Below are 22,498 nucleotides of genomic sequence, written 5' to 3' on the forward strand. Positions count from 1 at the left end.
AATCATAAGCCTCTCCAAGACATCTAGTCCATTCCAGCCCCCAGACCTGGGGTTTGAACAGCCTCTGTGACATTGCCCCCCAGTGCCTGAGGAGATCTCGCTGTCTGCTGTTCAGTTCCAAGTTCCCGCTTTCGGTGGTCCCCTATGTGGTCCGGCTGGCTCTGGCTGTGCGCTCAGCCTCACTCTCCATGGGACAGCCCTTGAGGACTGGGCAAGCGAGCCCTTCCTAAGCTTCGGCCGCCTCCTCTCCCTGTTTAACTTAGTGAGTTTCTTGCTTTGGGAGATACAGCTGTAGACTGAGCTGGGTGTTTGGAGGCCTCATGGGAGTGCCGTGGGCACAGGTCACCCCCAAGGGCTGGCCCATGGTAGGGAGGCTTCTCCTTCCTTGATTCACACAGCAGAGATGCAGAATGAACACACCTTCAGTCAGGGTCAGGGTGAACCAGAACTGTCTGTCGTCCCGTGAGCTTGGAGGTTGGGTTTGGATCCCTGCTGGGTCCATAGAACCTTGACATTCAGTCACGTTGACCTCACCCCAGGTACGGGGCAGAAGCAAACAAATCTCTGGAGGAAACTTCATCCAGGACTTCAGTTATTTGTGTACATAATTTTTGAAGATTTTATTTATTAGAGAGAAAGAGAGCATGAGTGGGGGCAGAGGGAGAGAGATAAGCTGACACCCCCCTGAGCGCAGAGCCTGACATGGGGCTCGATCCCAGGACCCTGAATTACGACCTGAGCCAAAAGCAGATGCTTAACTAACTGAGCCACCAGGCACGCCTGTGTATAAAAGTTTTTTAAATCACAGTGCACAAAATACAAACCGAGATGGCCAGGTACAAAAGGAAGTGGTGCTGTAACCGGGAACCAGCAGAAAGCAGGTAATGGAGGCAGACCCGTAAATACTGGGACATTACTGGAATGATCAGGCACAAACGAAATCGTTCTACTATTTTAAGGGAATAAAAGACAATCTTGAAAGTATCTGTAGGGGACAAGAAACTAGAGTGAGATCTGGCAGATACTGAAATGAATCAAAAGTGGAAAAGAACAGCAAGGTGGGTGTAAGGCAGACTGGACACAGTTGAGAACAGGCGAGCTGGAGGACAGGTGGGACAAAAGTCCGGCAGGCAGGAGAGAGGAAAGGGGCTGTCCAGTGAGCTTTGGGGGTTCCCTAAGTCCCAGGTAGACTCGCTGCCTTCACCCCCATTGGCAGTCCCCTGCCCCTGCCCACCATCCCCACCTTCAGGCAGCCCAACTTGTCCCGTTCAGTCTGGGCCCCAAGCCTAGCTGACTACTTCGTATTTGATAAACATCTTTCAAATGTCTCTCATGCCACCTGCCAAGCCACTCTGGGTCCAGGGCCCCACCGGTCCCTCCCTGGAGACCGTGAAGCCTCCACCCATGGCTCCCTCATCCGCAGCCCAGCCAGGCCCCCTTCAACCCATTCCTCGGCATCTTCCTAAAACACCATCCTCACTGTCTTGGGAGAATCCCCCTGTATGGGGCCCTAGGTGGTCTGGCCCCATTCTCTGGGCCCCATCTCTTGCTCCCTGGGACTGTGGGCAAGGGGCATACCCTCTCCTGGCCTCATCAGAGAATGAGGAACCCGTCTGTGTGACTGTGAGCAGGCTCAGGCCGGACAGTCCCCAGTGCCTAGGACAGGTCAGTTCCACCTGTCTGTTCCTTGGGCCAGCCAGCACCTTCCTGTGCGTCCCAGGCTGGGGCCCTCTGTCCTCCTCCAGCACCAGCTCATGGGGCTGAGTCTGGGCCGGTTTCCACCCTGGCTCCTTTCTCCTCCACCCGCTGCCCCGGGTTGTCTGGGTGGGTGTGGTGTTGGGGCTGGGTGCTTGGCTACCAGGGCTCCTCTGGAAATCTCTGCCATTTAGTGGCCGGGTGACCTTAACCTCTCTGAGCTTGTTTCCGCATCTGCAAAATGGAGGAAAGCCAGAGGATCTACACGTCTCCACCGACAAATTTCTCCTTTATTAATCACCTTGCATGTTACTGTTACACAACCATCAACGTGGTTCAGGAATCAAGCTGAGTGCAAGCGAGCGAGTCGGGGCTCACGAGCCACATCACCCAAAAGAGCACAGCAGCACCCCCGGGAAGACAGCACTGCCAGGCAGGGCGGGCCGAGTCAAGGCCTTGGGTTTCCCTTACCGGCACACCCTGCACTCTGGCCTCAGCCTCAGGGAGGCCTGGAGACCCCTGGCTCTAGAGAGTCCTGTCTCTAGATCCTCAGGAGCCTGGGGATCGGGGTACAGACACCGGCCCAGCAGCGTAGAGGGCAGGGGGCTGGCTAGAGCTGAGCGAGCAAGAAAGGAACTTGCCAGTCTGTTCCCCTGGCGAGGGACGGGCTCTTCTGGTTCCTTTCCCTGTAGGTGGGCTCACGGGTGATGCGCCGGGCGCCTGGGTCTACTCAGCCCTACTCAGTCCTACTCAGCCTTGGAGCTCAGCCCAGGCCCCGGGCCCCATGCAGGCTGGGGATGAGCCACGGAAGGTACTGGCTCACGCCCGCAGGCCCTGCGTGATCAGATCCCTGCGTGATCAGATGCACAGGGTCTGGGGTGAGGGGGGAGCAAGGGAGCGGAACCCCGGTGGGCGGCCCACTGCCGGGGTCGGCTGGGCTGTGACGCCGGCAGGCCTGAGCACCGGGGGCTCAGAGCTTGGCTCGGGGGTGGTTCTGCAGCAGAGCGCGCATGTCCAGGAGCGCCTTCTCCAGGTAGTGCGCCAGGCGGGCGGCGTTGGTCTCCGCGCAGCTGTTGTAGGCCGACACGGAGAAGTTGATGTGCGCCTCCATGGGGTTGTAGCAGATGCCGTAGCCATCGGGGACCACGGGCCCGAAGAACATGACGCAGTCCGTCTTGGCAGGGACCTGGAGACAGCACGGGACTGAGGCTTTTGTCCCACCCCAAGGGCTCCCCTCCAGCCCCGCGGGGGGCACCAGCCAGCCTTTCTGCATCTCCGCTCGCACTGTGCTCTGCCCGAGATGCCCCCTCCTCTTCTCCAGCGGATCCCTTACTCCTCCTCCTTGGGGTGCAGTTCTGGAGTCGGGTCTCTATGGAGCCTTCCTTGCCATTCCCGAGGGAGCTTTAAGGGCTCCTTCCTTGAGCCTCCCCTGAACCCCAGCACTCCCTGGCGGGAGGAGGGTGGGGGGGTGGAGGTGGGAGAGTGGGAGGGGCACCAATGCCCCCGTCCCTGTGCTTCCAGCCTACTGTGTGAGCCCCCAGGGACAGGGATGGGGATGTGTCCCTGTTGTGTCCCAGTGCCCGGCACTGGATGGCAGGACTCAGACGTTCCTTTGTGTCTGAACAGTGAATGGATGAAGTCGATTCTCCCATGCTGGGGGGGGGACTCGGACTCCTTCTCAGCCTCCCTGGGCTGCAGCACAGCCCCCCGACGCCAGCTCTTCCACTGGAACTCAGTTACTTTGGCAGTGGACATGGGGTGCCCTCTATGGGTCACGCCACTACCAAGGTCTGACCATGCTCTGGACCTTGGCTCTATTCAGGATAGCCTTTGTCCAGCTCCAGCGAGGGTCTGTCCCGTCCCATCCCAGGGCACCTAGGGCAGTGGCAGGGGCCCGGAGGGCAGGAACATCCAGATGGCTCTGGGGCAGTGGCCCACCTGGCTGGTGGAGAGGTTGAAGTGCATGGCGATGGCATAGGAGGTGTCCATGAAGATGTCGGGCATGCTCACCAGGTCCTCAATGGCCTGTAGCTTCAGGCCCAGCAGGTGCCGGTCGAAGGCCTCCCCCCGGATGGCCTGTGAGAGGGGGAGCTGTCAGGCACAGCGGCTGCAGGCCCAGGGGGTGCCCATGACCTTAAAAGCCTACGGCAGCAGCGCCTCTTCCATGCAGTGGTCCCTTGGACTCATGAGAACAGAGGGTCCAGGCAGGTCAGCCCTCACTTTACAGATGGGGAAACTGAGACCCAGGGACCTGCCCAGGGAGGGGTAGGGCAGGATTTAAGAACACAGGCCTATAGCTGAGTGTCCTGGCCCCATCCTGGCTGTGGGACCTTGGCAGTTCCCCTACATCCTGAAGGCTCAGTGTGTTCATCTATAAAATGGGGGTGGTTGCTGAATTCCTTTTACAGGGTGTCACTGAGACCGAAATGGACCTCTGCGTGGCACGTGGGCAGAGCCTGGCACACAAGGTGCTCAGAGGCGGATGGAAACCCAGGTCTCCACCCCCTTGACTGCCACTCAAGCTGTCAGAGGGCAGGACAGGTGCTGTTGGCCAGACCTTGCAAACCCTCAGCGTCCTGGGCTCTGGGGCCATCGAGGAGAGAGCATGACACCAAGATCCGGAGGTTAACCCGGGACCAACAAAGTCACTGGGCTCAGCCTCAGTTTCTCCAACTTTAAAAGGGGGATATTCAGCCTGGCTCCAGGTGCCCCAAGGGTCTCAAGGTTTGGGGAGGAGGGGTTCACGGTAAGGGTGAGCAGCCCTGGAGATCCGGGAAACGAGGTCATGCGGTCACCTGGTCGGTATAGGCTCGGTGTGCCTGCACGGCCTTCTGCAGCAGCTCCACCTTCTGGTGCTCCTAGGGGTGAGGGAGTTAAAGTACAAGTTCCTTCCCCATTGCCGGTCACTGGCCGCCCACACCCCAGCAGTCCACTTCCCAGCCAGCACTGGTGTCCGCGCCCCCTGAGAGCAGGAACTGGAACTACTGCCTCTCTCCTACGTCCTCCCCCGAGGCCTGAGCCCCAGGGCAGATGCTGGCTGCAGAGCAGTTCCTTTTGGTGTCTGACCGCAGGGAAGCTCAGTGCCAAATTCATGAATCCAACCCCTGGTACATTTCCAGGGCCCGCCAGAGGGTTGGAAGGCAGCAGGCGCTCGATCGACGTGGAATGACAGAACTTACAAGAGAGGAGGCCAGCTTGCCCACCCTTACCCCAGACCTCTCACCGACACGCTGGGGTCATCCATGGCTTTGACGAAGGCCAGCGAGTCCACGGAGGCGGAGCGGATGGTGTCTGTGCGCCCCAGATGAAACATCCGCAGGGAGGCGCTCTCGTATGTGGCGCACGCTTGTTTGTAGATCCTGGGTGGGAGAGGGGGCTGAGCACCCCTGCGGGCAGGCTGCCCCGCCTCCACCCACCCCCCACCAGCCAGGCCTCGAGCCTCCTCCCCGGCAGAGTGCGGGCGGGGCGCACCTGTAGTAGGCTAGCTGTAGTGCCATCTGGACAAAGGCATCCGGGCTCAGCTTCTCTGACTTGGGGAAGTCTTTCCCAAAGTGGTGGAACACCATGACCACGACGTCCAGGTCCTGGATCATGCTGGGGTCGGGGGGCGCAGTGGGAGGGAGGTGGGTGAAGGGCAGGGAGGGCCCAAGAGCAGTCTGTCACAGCCCTATAGGATGACAGCCGCGAACAGGAGCCTGGCAGGCCCCGGGGTCCCGGGGCCTTTAACCTGACGTAAGCCCCCCATGCCTGGTGCTTACATGCTGAGGTTCTGCTTGGCCTTCTCAATGTCACTCTTGATCTCAGGGGTGATGTTGAACCGCAGCTTCTTGGGCATGGGCAGGGGCACCATGGGGGACCGCACGAGCTCGGGTTTCTTCCTGCATGGGACATGGGGGCTCGGGAGCCTAGGTCCGTACCTGGGCCTGGGGTAGGGGGCATGGGTCCCCAAGGCTGGAGGGAGCCAGCCTAGGGGGACCCTGGGTTTGCTCCTTAGAAAACTGCCTTCACTCCAGTTTCCAGGGGCCTGCAGAGGGCAAGGGACTTGTCCGAGGTCCTGTAGCTGGGAAGTGGCAGAGCCAGAGCGCAAACCCAGGTGTGACAGGCTCCAAGCCGAGGCCTGCCCTCCTCTGGCTTCCTTTGAAGAAACAGATTCCCAGGCACAAGGGAGAGAATGACATTCCCCCATGTGTGTCACCTGTCACCGGAAGCTGGGGAACTGGGTGGAGGGTGGTGGGACAAGCATGCTCACGTGAACTCAATGACGTGGTCCACAAGGGCGATGATGGGGGGCCCCTCTGCCGCCGCGTGCTCATAAACAAGCCCACAGGAGCCGTCTTCGGCCACAATGAACTATGGAGGGGAGCGGGGACCTGTCAAGCCCGGGGCCCTGGGGCCACTCTGTGCTGGCTGGGGCCGTGGGAAGCGCCTCTCTGAAGCCATCTCAGGGGTTAGGCTGACTTATTACTGTCATTAGTAACAGCTGACACTCAGCAGGGGCCTCAGGCCCATTCCAGGCCACAGCAAACAAGCATGTCCCATACGCATACACCTCACTGAGTCCCCGCAGTGCCCTCCCCGGGAGTCGTCTTAAAGGTGCAGAGAAGGAAAGTCACGGCCAAGACCACGCCGCTCTGCCAGGCCCCACAGCCCAGGCTCCCTCTGATGTGCTGAAGGGGTGACAGCAGTTTCTGGGCCAGGCCCAGTAATGACAGGCTGACCTTCCAGTAATTACAGCCACAATCCCCTGCTGGCTTCCCACCTGCTTTACGAGCTGGGAGGCCAGGAACGCCCAGGCGAGGGGCCGGAAGTCCTGGGGCTGCAGTGGGCCAAGCCTGGGTGTGCGTGCAGGGCAGGGAGTCCCAGCCCCGCCGGGCCCTCACCTGCAGTGTCTTGTCGAACCAGCGGTTGCCGCTGTTGAGCTTGCCTCCGCCCCCGTGCAGCATCTGGCCAGCCACGTGGCTGCGGTACACGTCGTCGGAGACCCGAGGCATGGGGGCGTCCAGGCACAACGTGAAAATGCTCTTCTGGATGGAGCGAACGGATTCCCGGTTCACCTTGTCTGTGGAGGCAGGCAGGAGGGAGGCGGGATGGGGCCGAACGTTAGGCCCCGGGGAGGCCTTGGAGGCTTCTAGAGCATTTGCCTAGTGCCACGTGTGGGCGTCAGAGCTTCACACTCGACAGGGCCCCGCAGCCCCCTGGCACCCCGTGAGGCAAGGCCCGATACCGGACCCATGTTAGAAACGAGGAAACAGAGGGGTACCGGGCTGGCTCGATTCCTGATCTCAGGGTTGTGAGTTTGAGCCCCACGTTGGGTGTAGAGATTACCAACAAAAGAAAAATAAACTTAAAAAAAAAAAAAAGGAGAGGCGCCCGGGTGGCTTAGTCAGTTAAGCCCCTGACTCTTGATTTTGGCTCATGCCAGGATCTCAGGGTCGTGAGGTCTGACACGGCGGAGCCCGGGGGCTCAGCGGGGAGTCTGCTTGTCCCTGTCCTTCCCCCTCTGCCCCTCCCCCCACTCTTGTGCAAAACTAAATAAAATCTCCAAAAAGAAAAAAAAAAAAAAAGAAAGAAATGAGGGCACAGAAGCCCCAGATCATGTGGAGGGCTAGTGTGTCTCAGGGGGCCAGCACAGGGGTCTGGCTCTGGGGGTGATGCCCTTGACCCACACAGGATTGGAAAGAACATGGAGGCAGAGGTGGGGTCTGCAGCCAGAGGACCTGGACTGTTACTATAACTTTGCAACTTAATAGAGGGAAACTAAACCCATCCAAGCCTCCTGGTCTGTGAAACAGGCCAACAACAGCCGCTCTGACTTGAGCGCATTCAGTGAGAATGGTGGGGGGGGGCCTCTCCTCCTTCTTCCACCCCCCCCGGGGGCACCTTTGATGAGGGTGCTGTATGCTTTGGCCCAGGAGTTGCGGTGGTTGGAGGTAAGGATGCCCACGGGCTCTTTGTTGGTTTGCAGGGACGAGTTCCAGATCTTCTCCAGCTGCATGAAGATCTGATCTGACGTCAGGGGTGTCCCATCGCTGTGGTACACGTCCAGCTCAAAAAACTATCCAAGCACAGGCAAGTGGAGAGAAGGGAGGTGGGTGGGGTGGGGGTCGGGGGTAGGTTTCAGACTGGCCACAGTCACCTCTCACCCTTGGCCTCCTCCTGGCCTTGGCAGCCCAGAAGTCACAGCTAGTGGCGGCCCAGGCCCACCGAGGGGTGAAGTCAGGTCACGGGTATGAGAGGGGAGGAGGACCTTGCCTGGCTCTCCCTCAGGCTGGGCAGGACCACGGCCCCCTCCTGGCTGCCCTCAGGCTGGGCTTGTGGGGGTAGGGAGGCGGTGGAGACCCCCAGGTTCCTGGGGGCCTGTGGGCATGGGCGGCGGAAAAGCTGATTTTCGGCCCTGCCCCCCTCCTCCCTGCAGCAGGCTGGGAGCCCACCCACTTGGTAGTTGTGGACGACGGTGATGTGCATGGGCGGCTTCTTGGTCTTGCTGAAGCTGATGACCGTGTCCTGCTTGGGGCCCGGCACGCGGCAGGAGGACAGGATCTGATAGTACTGGTTCATGCACAGCGGCTTACCCCCCAGGTACTCCACGGGCAGGGTCTCGCTGCAGGGGGGTGGGGGCAGAGGGACAGTAAGGGGGCCACCAAGCAAGTAAGCGGAGATGAGGACGACACTGACGGGGAGCTGCTGCTAGGCACGGCTGAGAAGGGATCTCACCCAAGTGGCGTCCTGATCCCCACTCGGTAGGAGCCAGGGGTGTGTCAGGGGCTGGCCTGCTGTCAGGAGGGGTGGGCCCTGCTGGGTCGCCCTGTAAACCCCCTTCCCTCTCTAGGCTCTGGTTTCCCACAGAACAGATAAAACGGGGAGTCTGCCTCTGGGGTCCTCTCTGGCTGGCTGGGACACCAATTCCAGGGGTCTGTCGGGACCGTGTCACCAGGCGGTGGTCTCAGCAGCTAGAGCAGAGGACCTAGTATCCCAATCCCCACACTTTTGTCTCCCCAACCCCTACAGAGTCTGGGCCAACGGGAAGTGAAAGCCAGGAGTTCTGGGCCAGCCCAGCACGGGTCTGGTCATTGGACTTGCCCGGGCCCAGGCTGGAGTGGCTGTGGCAATAAGGAGGGCGGGGCAGGGGTGGGCTGCTCACTTGTCAACCATGGCCTTGAAATCCAACACGCCCTCGATGAATTTGGCAGCGAACCTGGGGGGACCAATGAGAGATCAGAAGCTGTGTGGACTCCTTGTGGGAGGTCCCTGATCAGGGACGCCCGTGGGGTGCAGGGAGGGGCCTAGTCAAGGGAGGAGACAGATTGCTTCACTCCTGATTCCCCCGCTTGCAGTAAGCCTGAAGGAGTTCAAGTGCAAGACCTGTGCTTGAGTCTGGGCTTGCCTTTCTGAGCCAACTTTCTCTTACCTCTAGAAGGAGGGCTCCTAGAGGGCCCAGGGAGATGCTTTGGCCAAGCCCTGGCAGGATGTAGGTGTAATGAATGAATTATTGCTTGTTTACTGGTCAGTGTTGGTGGATTCTACCCACAAAGGGCCTGAACCACAGCCTGGAGCCTGGAAGGTCACCCTTCCCTGAAGCATCAATTAGAGAGGGACCTAGGACCTTGGGGGACAGGGAGTATGAATGGGAGGGCAGTGGCTCAGGGTATCCTCTCTGATAGGTAACTTCCTGTTTGAGGGCCTCTGCGTCTCCCAGGCCACCTCTCTCAACCTGACCTTCCTCCTTGGATGGTCTGGGCCACGCCAATCACGCCTGACCCCTGGGCTGCCCCTGGCTGCCAACATGGGGACCGCGGACTGGAGTCTGAGTCAGAACTCTTGGGGTGCCCTGGTCCTTTAAGAGAAGCCAGTGGTAGCCCCGAGTGGCTGGTCCTTGGGCAGGAGATCCCTGTCACTGGTATTTTTATCCCTGGTAGTCTGGGAACAGGGGCCAGGGCAAGTGACACGGCTGAATGTGGAAAAGGGAACTGTGTATAAAGGTCACCCCTGTGGCCAGCTGGACAGAGAGAGGAGGGGGGGGTGAGGTGTCAGAACCAGGGTGAGGGACAGCCTCAGGTTTAGAGGGAGGGAGGGGACATGGTCCACAGTGCAGTGACCTGTTATGAAGCTTCAGAACCAGGAAGACCCTGCTCTCTGGCCCGGATCAGCCAATCCTGAAAGGTGCTCTTAGGCAAGTCCTTTCATCTGTAAAATAGGGACGATACTCCGCACTTCATAAGGCTACGTGTGCGGACGGAAGACAATGACTAGGATTGGGGCCCTGCACTCTCGGGGGGGTTGGACATCAGGGCCCTGGACATGCCCGGAGCCCTGTCCCAGCCGTAGCCACTCACCGGAGCTGTCCCTGCAGGTCCACAAAGTCCTGTTTGGGAAGGGCCACACCGGGGCTGGAGTAGATGACCAGGGGCTGGCGGTACTGGAGGTAGGCTGTTTTGAGCCACCATTCGGACAGCTGGGAAAAGGACCAGAGCCTGTGAGGCGTGGGCGAGGACCTGGCCGGGTCCCTCCTACCCCCTCTGTAGAGCGCAGATCCTCACAGTGAATGCTCAGATCCAGAGCCCGCTCCCCGCCCCCTTCAGCCCACCAGCAGCACCCCATCATTTCCCCTTCGCCGGAGGCAATCCGGTTTAGCAAGAGAAATCAGACAATACTGCCGAGCCCAAGATTCCAGAGAGAAAGCCGGGGCAGGAAACTTGCGGGTGGAGGTGGGGTGAGGGGAAGAGGCAGAAGTGGGAATCACTTTCCTTTCTCTTACACACCCTTTTTAAAAAATTTTATTTATTTGACAGAAAGAGCACAAGCAGGGGGAGCAGCAGGCAGAGCGAGAGGGAGAAGCAGGCTCCCCGCTGAGCAGGGAGCCTGACGCAGGGCTCGATTCCAGGACCCTGAGGATCATGACCTGAGCCAAAGGCAGACACTTCACCGACTGAGCCACCCGGGCATCCCTCTTACACACTTTTGGTCAATGATTTTACTACTTTCAGAAAGAAAGAAAAAAAAATATATATATATGGACAAAAAAGGGAAAAAAGAAAAACCTCTATAAAGTCTGAAGAGTGTGTTTTTGACCATCCCGGGTAGACACTATACAGGAAGTCAGGAGCAGAAGGGCTCAGTGCATGTAGCCCTTGGGACCTGGTCCTCCCTGGCCTGGGTTCTGTTGGTGTCAGACTAGGGTGCAGACACTCTCTTGGGTCTCAAGGTCAGGGCCATCTGCGGAAAGCTCCCTGCGAGGGTGAATCACACTGCCTTAGTGCCCAGACGTGGGAGCCATATCCTGTGTCTCCACCTGATGGTCTGTCCTCTGCTCAAGGGGCGTGGTTTCCATCGGGTGAGCAGTCTCTCTGGGGACCCGCCACAGACAAGGTGTTGAAGGCTCCTGTCCCCAGGCTGTGCAGACTGCCACTGACTATCATCCTTGAGCCTTACGTGCTGACTGTTGTACACCCTCACTCCGCCCCTGCAAGCAGATACCTGAAACCCCTCTCTGGCCGGTCTCACCACCCCAGGGGCCCTCCCACCTCCACTGTGTTTCCTCTCCCCTCTCAAACAGCAGTGGGACCTGCCTCTTCATCACACGGGTTCTGCTTGGGGAACTGCTGGTCTGTAGCCATCAGCTAGGGGGTGAGGGAAGACCACACGCCCACGTGCCAGTGAGCAACGGCGGTCTACTGACCGGTCTACTGACTTGTGGCCTGAGGACAGTGCTCCTGGTCAGCCAGACCCCCCTGCGGAGCTCAGGGCCTCCCTGAGAGCGGCTGTGTGGCTCTGGGCTTCCCATCTACCTCTCTGGGCCTCAGCCTCCTCATCTATAGATCAGGGAGGGGCAGACAGGAATTCCCTCCCCTTGGGGACAGCTGGGTCGCCCTCCAGCCAGAGGCCCCCACTCCACCAGGGATCTCAGGGCTTCTGACCAGAGCTGGGAAATAAGGGGCGATCCTACAGATGTGGGCATTCCTCCGCTGAGAATCTGCTGGGCACGAGGGCCCTGTGAGTGCAGAAGGGGATACCCTTACCCCTTCAGCTAGAAGCTTCTATGGGAAGGAGTAACGGGCTAAAAATGTTGGGAAACTGCCAGACCACAGACTCCCTGAGCGCCTGCCAATGCTCAGGACGTGCCACCCGCCAGCTGATGACTCCCACCTGCTGTGTGCAGACCGCACCCCTCCACCTGCTGCACTCAGAGCATCTCCCACCTGATCTGGCCAAAACCCAGCTCTGTTTCTCTCCCCCAAACCTGCTGCCCCCCTTGGCCTTTCCTGTCCCGGCCGGTCTCCCTCTTCCCTCCCCCTACACGGTTGCTTCAGGTCAGGGCAGCTGCCCGCACAGCCCGAATCAGCAAGGGCCACTGGTGGCGCTTCCAGAACATACACTGGGCACACAGGACTGACTCACCCGCCCTCTCCCTGCCGGCGTCCCCCTTGGGGTGCCAGCGCCCGTCTCATCCCATGGCTCCCACCCCCACGCCCCCTTCCTTCCCAGCAGACAGGGTGGTCCTCCCCCACCATGTCAAGAGGTGGCAGATGCATAGAAAAAGTGCATGGAGCATCCGTGTGGACCTGTTTTCACGAGCTACGCACACCTGTGTGACAGATGGGGACAAGGAACCGGGGTGGGGGGTGGTCTGGTCTGTCATTGAGCAGCACCAAGCCCTGCTTAGAGCCATCCTGCGGCCCCCTCCCACCGAGCTCAAGTCCGGCTTCCTTCCTCTGATGCTCACCCCGCCAACCCCAGCTCCAGGCCATCGCGCTACATTCCAACCTCTGTTGCTGAACACGCTGGGCTCTTGCTAGGCTCTTGCCACCTTCGCCCTGGTTGTCTCTGTCTTGGATCCAACACCACAGCCTCTCTGCCCACGCAGAACAAAGACGCTGCCCTACTCCCCCCTCCCTTTCCTCTCTTGGCCAATTTCACCACCGGAAAGAAACTCTTCCACTCACCTGTGTGCTGTTTCATCACCTCGCATCCCACCCTCTTTGAATGTGAGCCCCAAGGGACCACGGCCCGTGCCCTCGCTCACTCAGGGCCTGGCCTAGTGCGAGGCACAGAGGAAGCACTCAAGAAAGCCCGTGGCACGGAAGAATATGCCAGAAATTCTGCGGGAGGCCACCAGCAGGCCACAGCAAGGGATCCTCTCCCGACCTGAGCCTCGGAGAGGGCCCGTTCTCAGAACTCACCCAGTTCTCTGTCTTCCTGGCCCGGCGCTCCAGCCCCTTCTGCAGGCGCTCCCCGACACCCCCCGCCGCCTGAAACTCTTCGACCAGCTGCTTGGTTTGGGCCCACTCCTCCTCGCTCACGATGGGCTGCAGTGCCTTGAGGTAACGGTCCAGGGACTGGTGGAGCGCGGGCACGGGCAGCCGGGGCAGCGAATCCTGGTGGGCCTTGAAGCGGCCGGATACCTTCACCAATGACGAGGGCTTGAGGAAGCCCAGGGGCTTCACCTGCAGGCAGCAGAACATCTTGCTCATCCTCTCACCGGCTCTGGGAGGCCCTGGCAGTCCTAAAGCTAGGGTCCTGGGCACTTATGTGCCGATCCCCAGGGTCAGAGCCAGCCTCTTGGGTGGTGCCTGCTTGGCTACCCAGCCCTCAAACTGTAGGTGTCTCCACCTCTCGGGGCCTGGAGATGCAGGCAGGGAGAGGGGCGGGAGGTGTGGCCATTGATCCCAGTAAAGCTCCTAGGAACCAAGTCAGGATGAAGGGCACTTGTTGGGGGTGGCGGAGCTGAGCGTGACCTCTCACCTGTCTGGATGCAACCAGGCCCCGCCTTCTTCACCCTGGCACGACGGCCGGCCAGCAAGCTGTGGGGCGACTGCTCCCGCCCAGGGGCCCCCACCTCCTTTTCTCCCACCCTTGCCACGCTGGGAAATAAGAGGCAAAAAGAGAAAGTCAGAAAGAGCCGGCAGATGACAGCACCTTTGGGTGAGGGCCAGGCCTTGGTTTTTATTTGTCTGGGGGTTGGGGACAGAGGCAGCATAGGAGCAGCGCTGGGGCAAGCAAGAGCTGAATGGCCTGATAGGTGGGTGAGAGGTGGCAGAGACAGAAAGTTTGGGAGACTCTGGTGGTAGACAGAATGAGAGAGAGGAGATCCGAGGCTGTGGACAGCAGTGGGTAGGCAAGTGGCAGAGGATCGTTCCATACCTTCTCTTTCTGCTGCCCATCCTCCATGGCAGGACTGAGGTTCTGAGCCCTGTCTGTCTGACTTGGGCTGGGCCTCTAAGCCTAACTGTGCTACCCAGTGGGCGAGCAGAACCTAGCAAGAGACAGCCACTTGCCCGGGCTGGAAAGAGAAGACAAGAGCCAAGATTCAGGGGGGAGGCAGAGGGGGCAGTGCCAAAGGCTTCGGTGGCTAGGGTGGCATCTTGGGTGGTGGCTGTGGCAGGCACCTTCCCTAGCGGCCAGAAGTGGAGAATTAGGGAGCAGGCGCAGGGGCCGGCAGTAGGCATCCGAGTAGGAGGAAACTCGGAATGTGTTCTCTCTTCTCGGGGTGGGCCTGGTGCCAGGAGGAATTAAAAAATCCACCTGCTGGAATCTGCACAGGTCTGTTTAATGATAGAAAACTTGGCTGGAGGCAGAAGCTGCCTGGCTACTGAGGTTATACCACAACTCTGAAATCAGTCCTGTAAATTGGGGTTGGTGCAAGAGGGCAGATGCTGAGAAAGGGCCATTGCGTGGACAGTGGCTGCTAAGAGCTCATCCCGTCTTCCTCCAGGACTCTTGGAGCCCTTCTGGGCCTCCCTTCCACCAATGCCTGTTTCTCTTGAGCTGTGGCTCATTCAGCTGGGGGCCAAGAGTGAAGGACTTCGGCCACAAGAAAATAAACTGAAAGACGAGGCTGGTTTTGGGATTCTGCTTGATTCGAGTTTCCAGATCTGGGGAATTCTGGCCAAGTCTCTCCTTGCCTCAGTTTCCCAAGCAGTAAACTGATCGGGCCACCCAGCGGGTCCTGGAGGATGACCTAGAAGCTGTCTGTGAGACGGGCGCACCACTCAGGTGTCATTGGCAAGGGTGACGTGGAGCCTTAGGGTTCTGGGAGATCTGGAAGAGTCTCTCGGACAGCGGATGGGTACCCTGAGCCCTCCGGGCTAGGTAGTGTCTGTTTGAACATCCTTCTTGGCATAGTCAGAAGGAGAAACAAGCAGAGATATGCTTGGCGTAGAGAGGAAAGGAACTCATATCAGAGCGGCAGCACCTCTTGCTGCCCTGTGGGGAGGATTCTGGGGTAGACATGGACAAGCAGGGCGCGGGGGAGGGGGGATTGGTGGAGACAAAGGGTATGGGGCTGCCACCTGCTGCCTCTTGCCAGTTCATAGGACCTTCAGAGCAGCCCAGTTTGAGGCCTCCACGTGAATTTCTCCAGCCACACAAAATTCTCCAAGGGCCATTTGATAAGCCCAAGGAGACCGACCAACTGGATGTGGTTGGAGAAGTGGCAAGGCCTGGGCATAAAGGGCTCGGGCTGAGCATGCAACAGGTGTGTGAGTCAGGAAATAACCCGGGAGAAACGGCTGGTCTCTCCGCTCCTTGGCTCTGGGTCAAAGGGTGGAGGTGCTGCCTGAAGCCAGGGTCCTCACTATCTTTCCCGGGTGGTTGGAATTTAGAGCCACACGATGTGGGTTGGATCGGATCTCTGACCTTGAGCCTCAGTCTCCTCCTCTGCCGAGCAAGGTTAGTCCACCTGCCGATCCCACCCCAGCAGCTGTTGGCCGGGCAGGACAGTGGCCACGGGCCGCGTCGCCTCCATGGCCTGTTTCTCCATTCCGGCGCAGCTGCGTGTCTGGCCCGACTCTCGGCCCGCCCGCCCCGTCCAGAGCCCGCCCGTCCGGGTTCCTCCCCGCACTCACCACGGTCCTGGCCGCGAAAGCCAACATCTCTGCGGCTCGCCCGCGGACACACAGTCCGCTCGGTCCTCCGCACTGAGCAAAGTCCGCGCCGCTGCCTCCGCCGCCGCCGTTGGTGGGTCCCCGTTAGTGCCTCCGGGCCAAGGTCGCCGCGTCACCGCCACCGGCCGGTAGAGGCGGCCCGGCGCCCACCCACCGGGCCGGGCGGGCGGCGGGCTGGGGGCCCCGGGAGGAGGATTCTCGGGGCGGGGCCACCAGCCGGTTGCGGGCCGGGGCCGCTAGCCGCGAGCGCGGGGCGGGACCACAGCGTGGGGCGGGGCTGCACGGGGGCGGAGCCGAGGGCGCACTTAGTGGTCGCGAGACCCCGCGAGGCGGTGAAACCCAGGAAGAGGGGCGAAAGAGGCCCCTGTCCAGCTCGCCGTCTCCCACCTCCAAATGCTCTCTAAGTTGTTGGAGACAGTAGCGTGCACCCTTCTCAGTCCGCTTGGTGTCCTTGAGCGCTACTCTCAGAGCGGCAGGAAAACACGACCATGTCAATAAGGGAACGGCCTCTAATGTGCCTCGGGACAGGGTCAAAGATGACAGGTGGGATGCGCCCCGCACAAGCATGGCTGCCGCGCTCCCGCGGCGGGGCGCCCGCGGGCCGGTAGGGAGGCGAGCTTGCCGTTGGCGCGCATGCTCCCGGCTGCCCCGCACCAACATGGCGGCCGGCTCCCCGTGAGCGCCGCAGCCGCGAGCCGGCCGTTGCTGGGCATGCTCCCTGCGTGCCCCGCACCAGCATGGCGGTCGTCTTCACGGGGGTGACTTTAATTCTCGGTTTTCGGTTATAGCCGGCTGGTGCTCCTTTCTTTTCAGGAAGCTCTGAGCGCCTGGTGGAGCCGGGGAAAGGGAGGGGGTGCGGGGGTGAAAGGTGCGAGGGGACTGCAGGCATCCGGGCCGGCTCCTGGCGGGAGGAAGATGGCTGAGGGCGAGCGGCAGTCGCCGTCAGGTAGGACGGGCCGGGCCCTGCAGGGGTCGGGTAGGGGCGCGGGGGCGGTGCCCGGCGCGGGGGCGGGGAAGGGGTGTGGTGTGGGGGGGGGCTCGGCGACGGGGGAGGGGGCGGGTCGGGAGGTGGAGGAACTCCAGTGGTAGGAGCTGCTGGGCCGGGAGGAGGACGTGTTGGGGGGATCTGGGGAGCGGGCCCGGGGCTGCGAAGGGGTGGCGGGTGGGGCGCAACACCTGAACCTGGGGAGCCCGGGCTGCTCGAGGGCCCGGTGGGCAGCGCCGTGGCCAGAAGGGGCGGCTTTTTCCGCATCTGGGCTGTGCGTGCTGAAGTCAGCTCTTGAGCTGCTGGGGAAGCTGCCAGGGATGGGGGCGAAAGTGATTCCTGTGGCTGCCTTCTTTATTAGCCCCTGCTCAGGGGGTGAGGGGTGCTGCTCTGTGGGCCTGGGCCTGCCTCCACCGGCTTTCCAGACTCCTCCGCACTCTGCCCACCCCTCATTCACCTCCCCTCTCTCCCTCCTGGAGGCGGGGCTGTGCAGTTTGTTTCAGTGGCTGAACATTTATTGAGAGAAACTGCCCTTGGTTGTGTAAACCATTAAATAAAAAAGCTGGTTGTGCAAGATGAGTCTCTCCCCAGCATCACGATCTGTAACTTTTATTTACACTGTGGCCTGGCTTTAGTTCATCTCAAATAACTGGGATGGAAATTCTAGGGAAAAGATCTTACAGAGAGACCCATTTCCGGGAGGAGGGGAAGGCTGTTTGCTGACGCGCACCTCCCCGCACCCGAGCTAGGAAGGACTGACCGCAGATAATTTTAAAATTCTGACAGGGCCAGCAGGTTGGCCAAACACAGCTAATGTTTTGAATGCATTGGATATTCCTTCTAACTGTCTTGCATTTGGGGATCTGGGAGGTCTCAGGAAGGAGACAGTATGAAGATCAGAAAAAGCATTTCCCTCTTCCCCCATCAAATAGATGAACAAAGAGTTGGGTACGGTCTCTTATGGCATCTGAAACCAGACATTTACTTCATTTAGTACAAAACTTCTGTGCCTGTGCCCTCAGAAGTTCTGGTATTGCCTGTGAGAGATAGAAGCCAACCAGAATTCTCAGTGATGAATGTGTCTCCAGAGTTGGGTGACTGGGGAGAGAGCCCATGCCCTGAAAAAGATGAAGGCTCAGGGAGGATATCTGTGGCTGGAAAGAGCCAGGTGCCGGGAGGTGGTCCTTCTTTGAAGTTTGAAACAGGACATTTTGGAACAAGTAGAAAGAACTACTTCACTCAGACAGTGTAGTGATGAAAACCTTGGATTTTAGAGTTGTACAGACCTGGCTCTGCCTGGCAGATCCCATTCTCTGAGCCTTGCTTATCTCTGAAAATGGGGCTGTTAAAATACCTTCTCCGCAGAGTTGTAGGGTGTGTTCCGTAGACGATGAGGGCAAAACATGGGGCATTGGGGGACAGGGATAGTCAGGAAATGTTGATTGCTGTTGTCATTTTAAAAGGTGGTACAGGTTGAACATGTAGGTTGGTTCTCAAATGACGGATGATGTTACGTTATGCTTTTGTGGGGGGGGGGTTAGGGAAGGAAGGGAACATCTCTAAAACTCTAGATATTTCCATCTTATACTGTGAGCTTACAGGGTATCCACTGGCACCTTTGTCAGAGATAGAGTCTGAGGCCGGAGGAACTCAGTTATCATAGCTCCCAGTTTGAAGGCTTGTTTCTTTGATTTGAGATTGTGTATTCTGGTAACAACACGTGTGTATGTTTCATCAGTGGTTGTTGCAGTGTTTCTTACAAAGTAGCCATTACATCCCCCCCTCCCCCCAGCAGCAGGCCTGACTTGGAGGGTTTCCCACCTATGAAATAAATTCAGAAAGGCTGTCCCCTGGCAGGGAACTTAAAGAAGTGCTCTCTGTTCTTAGTGATCATTTGCAAGTTGATTATTTGGAATGTGGAACACATTTTCCCATAAAAACAATGATGTTAGGTTACTAGCCTGACTTATAAAGCTTTTAATTTAATAGCATTTTTAAAAAAGATTTTATTTATTTATTTGGAAGAGAGAGAGACAGAGCTTGAGCATGAGCAAGAGGGAGGAGGCAGAGGGAGAGGGCAAAGCAGACCTCAGCTGAGCAGGGAGCCGGAAGTGGGGCTGGATCCCAGGGCCCTGAGATCATGACCTGAGCCCAAGGCAGATGCTTCACTGGCTGAGCCACTCAGGCACCCCTATTTAATAGCATCTTAAAGTAGTAATTTACTAATAGTAGGGGCCTCAATTTGGGTTCTGGGAACAGGGCGTATAGAACAGGTGGGAGGAGGAAGAGAGTTCCTGATTTGTGTTTTGGGCTTTGTGGTTTGAATTTTAAATTAGGCTGAGTTTGCCTTGGTCTCAGCACACATATCAGGTATCAGCCCAGGTCTCCAGGTATCCTAGAGCTTTCCCTTTCCTCAGGGCCTCTCCAGGCGTGCTCCATTCTCCCAAATGTCACATGTTCCAGAACCATCTTGGGCCCCTGTCCCCTTTCTCCATTCAAGCAATGTCAGCTAGGTTTTAGGACAGCTGGGGGACAAATTTATCATATGTCGTGAATGACTCCTTCTGGAGAGTTTGGGTTTTTTTTTTTTTTTTTAAAGATTTTATTATTTATTTACTTGACAGACAGAGATCACAAGTAGGTGGAGAGGCAGGCAGAGAGAGAGGAGGAAGCAGGCTCCCCGTGGAGCAGAGAGTCCAAGTGGGGCTGATCCCAGGACCCTGGGATCACGACCCAAGCCGAAGGCAGAGGCTTTAAACCACTGAGCCACCCAGGCGCACCCCAAGAGTTTGGGCTTTTCAAGGAAGGTGTTAACTAATACAACAGATCTTCAACAGTAGATTCAGGCACAGCCCCTGTCCAAGACCCTTGGGACCAGGTATATTTTGGAATCAAACAAAAATACGTCTGTAGCAAAATCTAAATTCCCTAAGAGGGATCTGCAAAGCATAGAAATGTCCTGATGCTGGTTTAGGTGTACTTTTGTACGAAATGAATTTTTTATTTTATTTAACTTTTTTAAGTTTTTTTTTTTAAAATTTATTTATTTGACAGAGAGAGATCACAAGTAGGCAGAGAGGCAGGCAGAGAGAGAGAGAGGAGGAAGCAGGTTCCCCCGCTGAGCAGAGAGCCAGATGCGGGGCTCGATCCCGGGACCTTGAGATCATGACCTGAGCTGAAGGCAGAGGCTTAACCCACTGAGCCACCCAGGCGCCCCCGAAATGAATTTTTTAAAAAAGATTTTTATTTATTATTTGAGAAAGAGAGAGAATGAGAGAGAGAGCATGAGAAGGGGGAGGGTCAGCGGGGGAAGCAGACCCCCTGCCGAGTAGGTAGTGGGATGCGGACCCATCCAGGGACTCCAGGATCGTGACCTGAGCTGAAGGCAGTCACCCAAGCAACTGAGCCGCCCAGGTGCCCCGTGTACCAAATGAATTTGTGCCAAACTTACTTTAAAAACTTTGGGTTTTTAGAACTTTTTGGATTTTGGAATTATGGAGAAGAGACTGAGGGCATGTATTTCCTAGCCTCACAAAGTAAAGGGAATCCTGCAGTGTGGGCTGGATATTTTTGGCCAAGGAGGCCACTCATACTAAGTCTACTTTGGTGGGAAGTTTACCTCTAGGTCAGCACGTGGAACTGCCCTGTGTTTTCCTTTCCCCCAACTTCTGCAAATATAGAAACTCCATTTGAAATAGGTTTTTTTTTTTTTTCCTGATTACAAAATTACTGTATGCTTTTTTAAATGAGAGCGAAAGCGAGAGAGTGCACGTGCAGGCTCATGAATGTGGGGGGGGTGGTAGGGGAGAAGGAGAGAGAGAGAGAATCTTTTTTTTTTTTTTTTAAAGATTTTATTTATCTGACAGATCACAAGTAGGCAGAGAGGCAGGTGGGGGTGGGGGAAGCAGGCTTCCCACTGAGCAGAGAGCCCCATGCCTGATGCCGGGCTCGATTCCAGGACCCTGAGATGATGACCTGAGTGGAAGGCGGAGGCTTAACCCATTGAGCCACCCAGGCACCCTGAGAGAGAGAATCTTAGGCAGGCTCCATGTCCAGCCCGGAGACCGATGTGGGCCTCTATCTCATGACCCTGAGATCATGAGATCATGATTTGAGCTGAAATCAGGAGTTGGATGCCCAACTGGCTGAGCCACCCAGGTGCCCCATACTGTATGCTAGTTTTTAATAGCAATAAGTAGCTTAGGAATGGAAGTCCCTTACAGATCTTACCTCCTAGAGATGACTGTTAACTAACTTTGGGGTTTCAGATTTTTCCAGTGCACACGCTGATACACGTGTTATTTATACCAAGTATGTGTAGCTCTTTCTGCAATAATGAGATTATAGTATATATAATATAGCTTCATTTTCTTTCTTCACTTATTAATATTTAGGTTGTTTTCCTATGGCAATAATTTAGGTTTCATTCTCTTAAAAAGCTATGAAGATTTCCGTTCAATGGGCATATTATTATCTACCCATTGCCTTGTCAGTCGATACGGACGCGGTTTCTACCTTTTTTCCGTGCAGTAAGCGCTTTTGTATCCATCTCGGTGTATTTCTTTGGGCACCTGCAGGGTTGCTGTCTGCAAGTAGAACTGTTGGCTCTGTGGGTCTGTGTGGCTTATTACTTCAGAAGTCAGTACTGAGTTGCCTCCTCGGCAGAGTCTACCCAGACTCCCGCCAGCGGTGCAGGAGAGCTCAGGCTTCCCCCTCCCCAGTCCCTGCCAGATGGTTTTAATCGGCCACCCCGATCTGGAAAAGCCATCTCGTCTCATTTGCATTTCTTTGCTTATTCAGAGGTTGGCAATTTTTTCCCAATGTTTATGGGTGGCCTTTTGTATTTTCCACCCCCCCCCCCCCCCCCCCCCCGCCCTCGCTTCTTTGAATTGCCTGCTTCTGTCTAAAAGGTCAACTAGGTTTTATTTTTTTAACCTTTCTCCGGTGAGGGAGCAGGAGGTGAGGACATGAGGACACGCGGAGCAGCTGACCTTGTCAGTTGTTGAGGGGCTCGCCAGTCCCGCGGGGCTCTGGGCTGGGGGTGGAAAGGCAGGAGGGCAGTGGGTTTGGGTTGACTGTCCTGGGAGTACGCGTCTGGTTCACCCCACGGACTGGGGGGTTGGAGTCTTGGTTTAAACGTGTGTGTGTGTGTGTGTGTGTGTGTGTGTGTGTGAGAGAGAGAGAGAGAGAGAGAGAGAGAGACATGGTGGGGGTGGCAAGAGAGACAGAGAGGGGCAGAAGGTTGGGTTGGGGGGAAGATTCTATTTATCTCTTTGCCTCTTCACTTTCTTTGTCAAGCTTCTTCGGAGGATATCCCTCCGGCCACTCAGAACTTCATCATTCCGAAAAAGGAGATCCACACAGTTCCAGACATGGGCAAATGGAAGCGCTCTCAGGTACCGGTGGCATCTGCACCCGAGGGCCAGAGGGGGGTGAAGAACTGGGGCTTTTTCGGAGACAGTGAGGGAGCTCCTGACCTTCCCTGCTCTTGGAGCCAGAGCTGTTAGGAGCTAGGGAGGGAGCTGACAGAGGAGCCGGCTGTCCCTCTCTCCGTGCGTGCGGGGCGGGGTGGGGCGGGGGGGGGGGGTGAGTTACGGCTGGTCTTGGAGCCAATGTGTCCAAGAGAGAAGAGCTTGTCTGTCTCGCGGAAACCTAGGCCAGGGAGCTGGCTGGGCCTAAAAATACCTGGGAACGGGGGCCTAGCGCAGGGGGAGGTGCAGACCAGCTTCCCGGGCTGCCCCGTCCGACGGCGGGCAGAAAAGAAGAGCTTCTACCTCCCGGGCTTCTGGCACAGGCTGTGGAAAGATTGGGACTAAGAAAAAGAAAGCCTATTTCAAAACCCCAGGGAAAGCCTTGGTCCCAGCTCCAGCCAGGTGCCCACACCTGCTCTGCTTGGCTGGGGTGGGGTGAGAGGTCACTTGTACAGAAGGGCAGGCTC

At 57.6% G+C, this 22,498-nt stretch overlaps 2 protein-coding genes across 6 annotated transcripts in view; one reads left to right on the forward strand and one right to left on the reverse strand.

Annotated features, from left to right (window-relative positions):
* Positions 1-1,965: 1,965 nt before the first annotated feature.
* On the reverse strand, positions 1,966-15,922 carry CRAT (carnitine O-acetyltransferase). Of its 2 annotated transcripts, XM_080820447.1 has the most exons (15): positions 15,537-15,836; positions 13,834-13,972; positions 12,873-13,136; positions 10,029-10,147; positions 8,837-8,890; positions 8,131-8,296; positions 7,576-7,750; positions 6,576-6,754; positions 5,945-6,045; positions 5,454-5,573; positions 5,167-5,289; positions 4,919-5,054; positions 4,491-4,553; positions 3,634-3,771; positions 1,966-2,881 (listed from the first exon to the last, which is right to left on the reverse strand). In XM_080820447.1, exons 2-15 carry the CDS (start codon positions 13,858-13,860, stop codon positions 2,666-2,668), a joined length of 1,881 nt encoding a protein of 626 aa, XP_080676573.1. In that variant the 5' UTR covers positions 13,861-13,972; positions 15,537-15,836; the 3' UTR covers positions 1,966-2,665. The 2 variants fall into 2 exon arrangements, with proteins under 2 accessions (XP_080676573.1, XP_080676572.1); XM_080820446.1 differs by lacking the exon at positions 13,834-13,972 and having other exon boundaries at positions 15,537-15,922.
* Positions 15,169-22,498, forward strand: part of PTPA (protein phosphatase 2 phosphatase activator) — a 30,632-nt gene continuing 23,302 nt past the window's right edge. The window contains exons 1-2 of one of the 4 annotated variants that reach the window (XM_080820450.1): positions 15,169-15,360; positions 21,859-21,956. In XM_080820450.1, the coding sequence (XP_080676576.1) occupies positions 21,933-21,956 (24 nt within the window). In that variant the 5' untranslated portion in view covers positions 15,169-15,360; positions 21,859-21,932. Of the gene's footprint in view, positions 15,361-15,906; positions 16,119-16,173; positions 16,522-21,521; positions 21,555-21,858; positions 21,957-22,498 lie in introns of those variants that run through there. The other 3 variants (XM_080820449.1, XM_080820448.1, XM_080820451.1) reach the window with 3 other exon arrangements.

Source organism: Martes martes (assembly GCF_963455335.1).
Source record: "Martes martes genome assembly, chromosome: 12".
NCBI lineage: Eukaryota > Metazoa > Chordata > Mammalia > Carnivora > Mustelidae > Martes > Martes martes.

What these genes read in the sequence shown, in the direction of transcription:
- CRAT (XM_080820446.1), bottom strand. Translation starts at nt 15,563, where the DNA reads ATGTTGGCTTTCGCGGCCAGGACCGTG. An exon ending in CCAGGAAGACAGAGAACTGG is followed by an intron (nt 10,148 to 12,872) that starts GTGAGTTCTGAG and finishes TCCTTTTCCCAG; the next exon opens with CTGTCCGAATGGTGGCTCAA. An exon ending in TCAACCTCTCCACCAGCCAG is followed by an intron (nt 2,882 to 3,633) that starts GTGGGCCACTGC and finishes TGCTGTCTCCAG; the next exon opens with GTCCCTGCCAAGACGGACTG.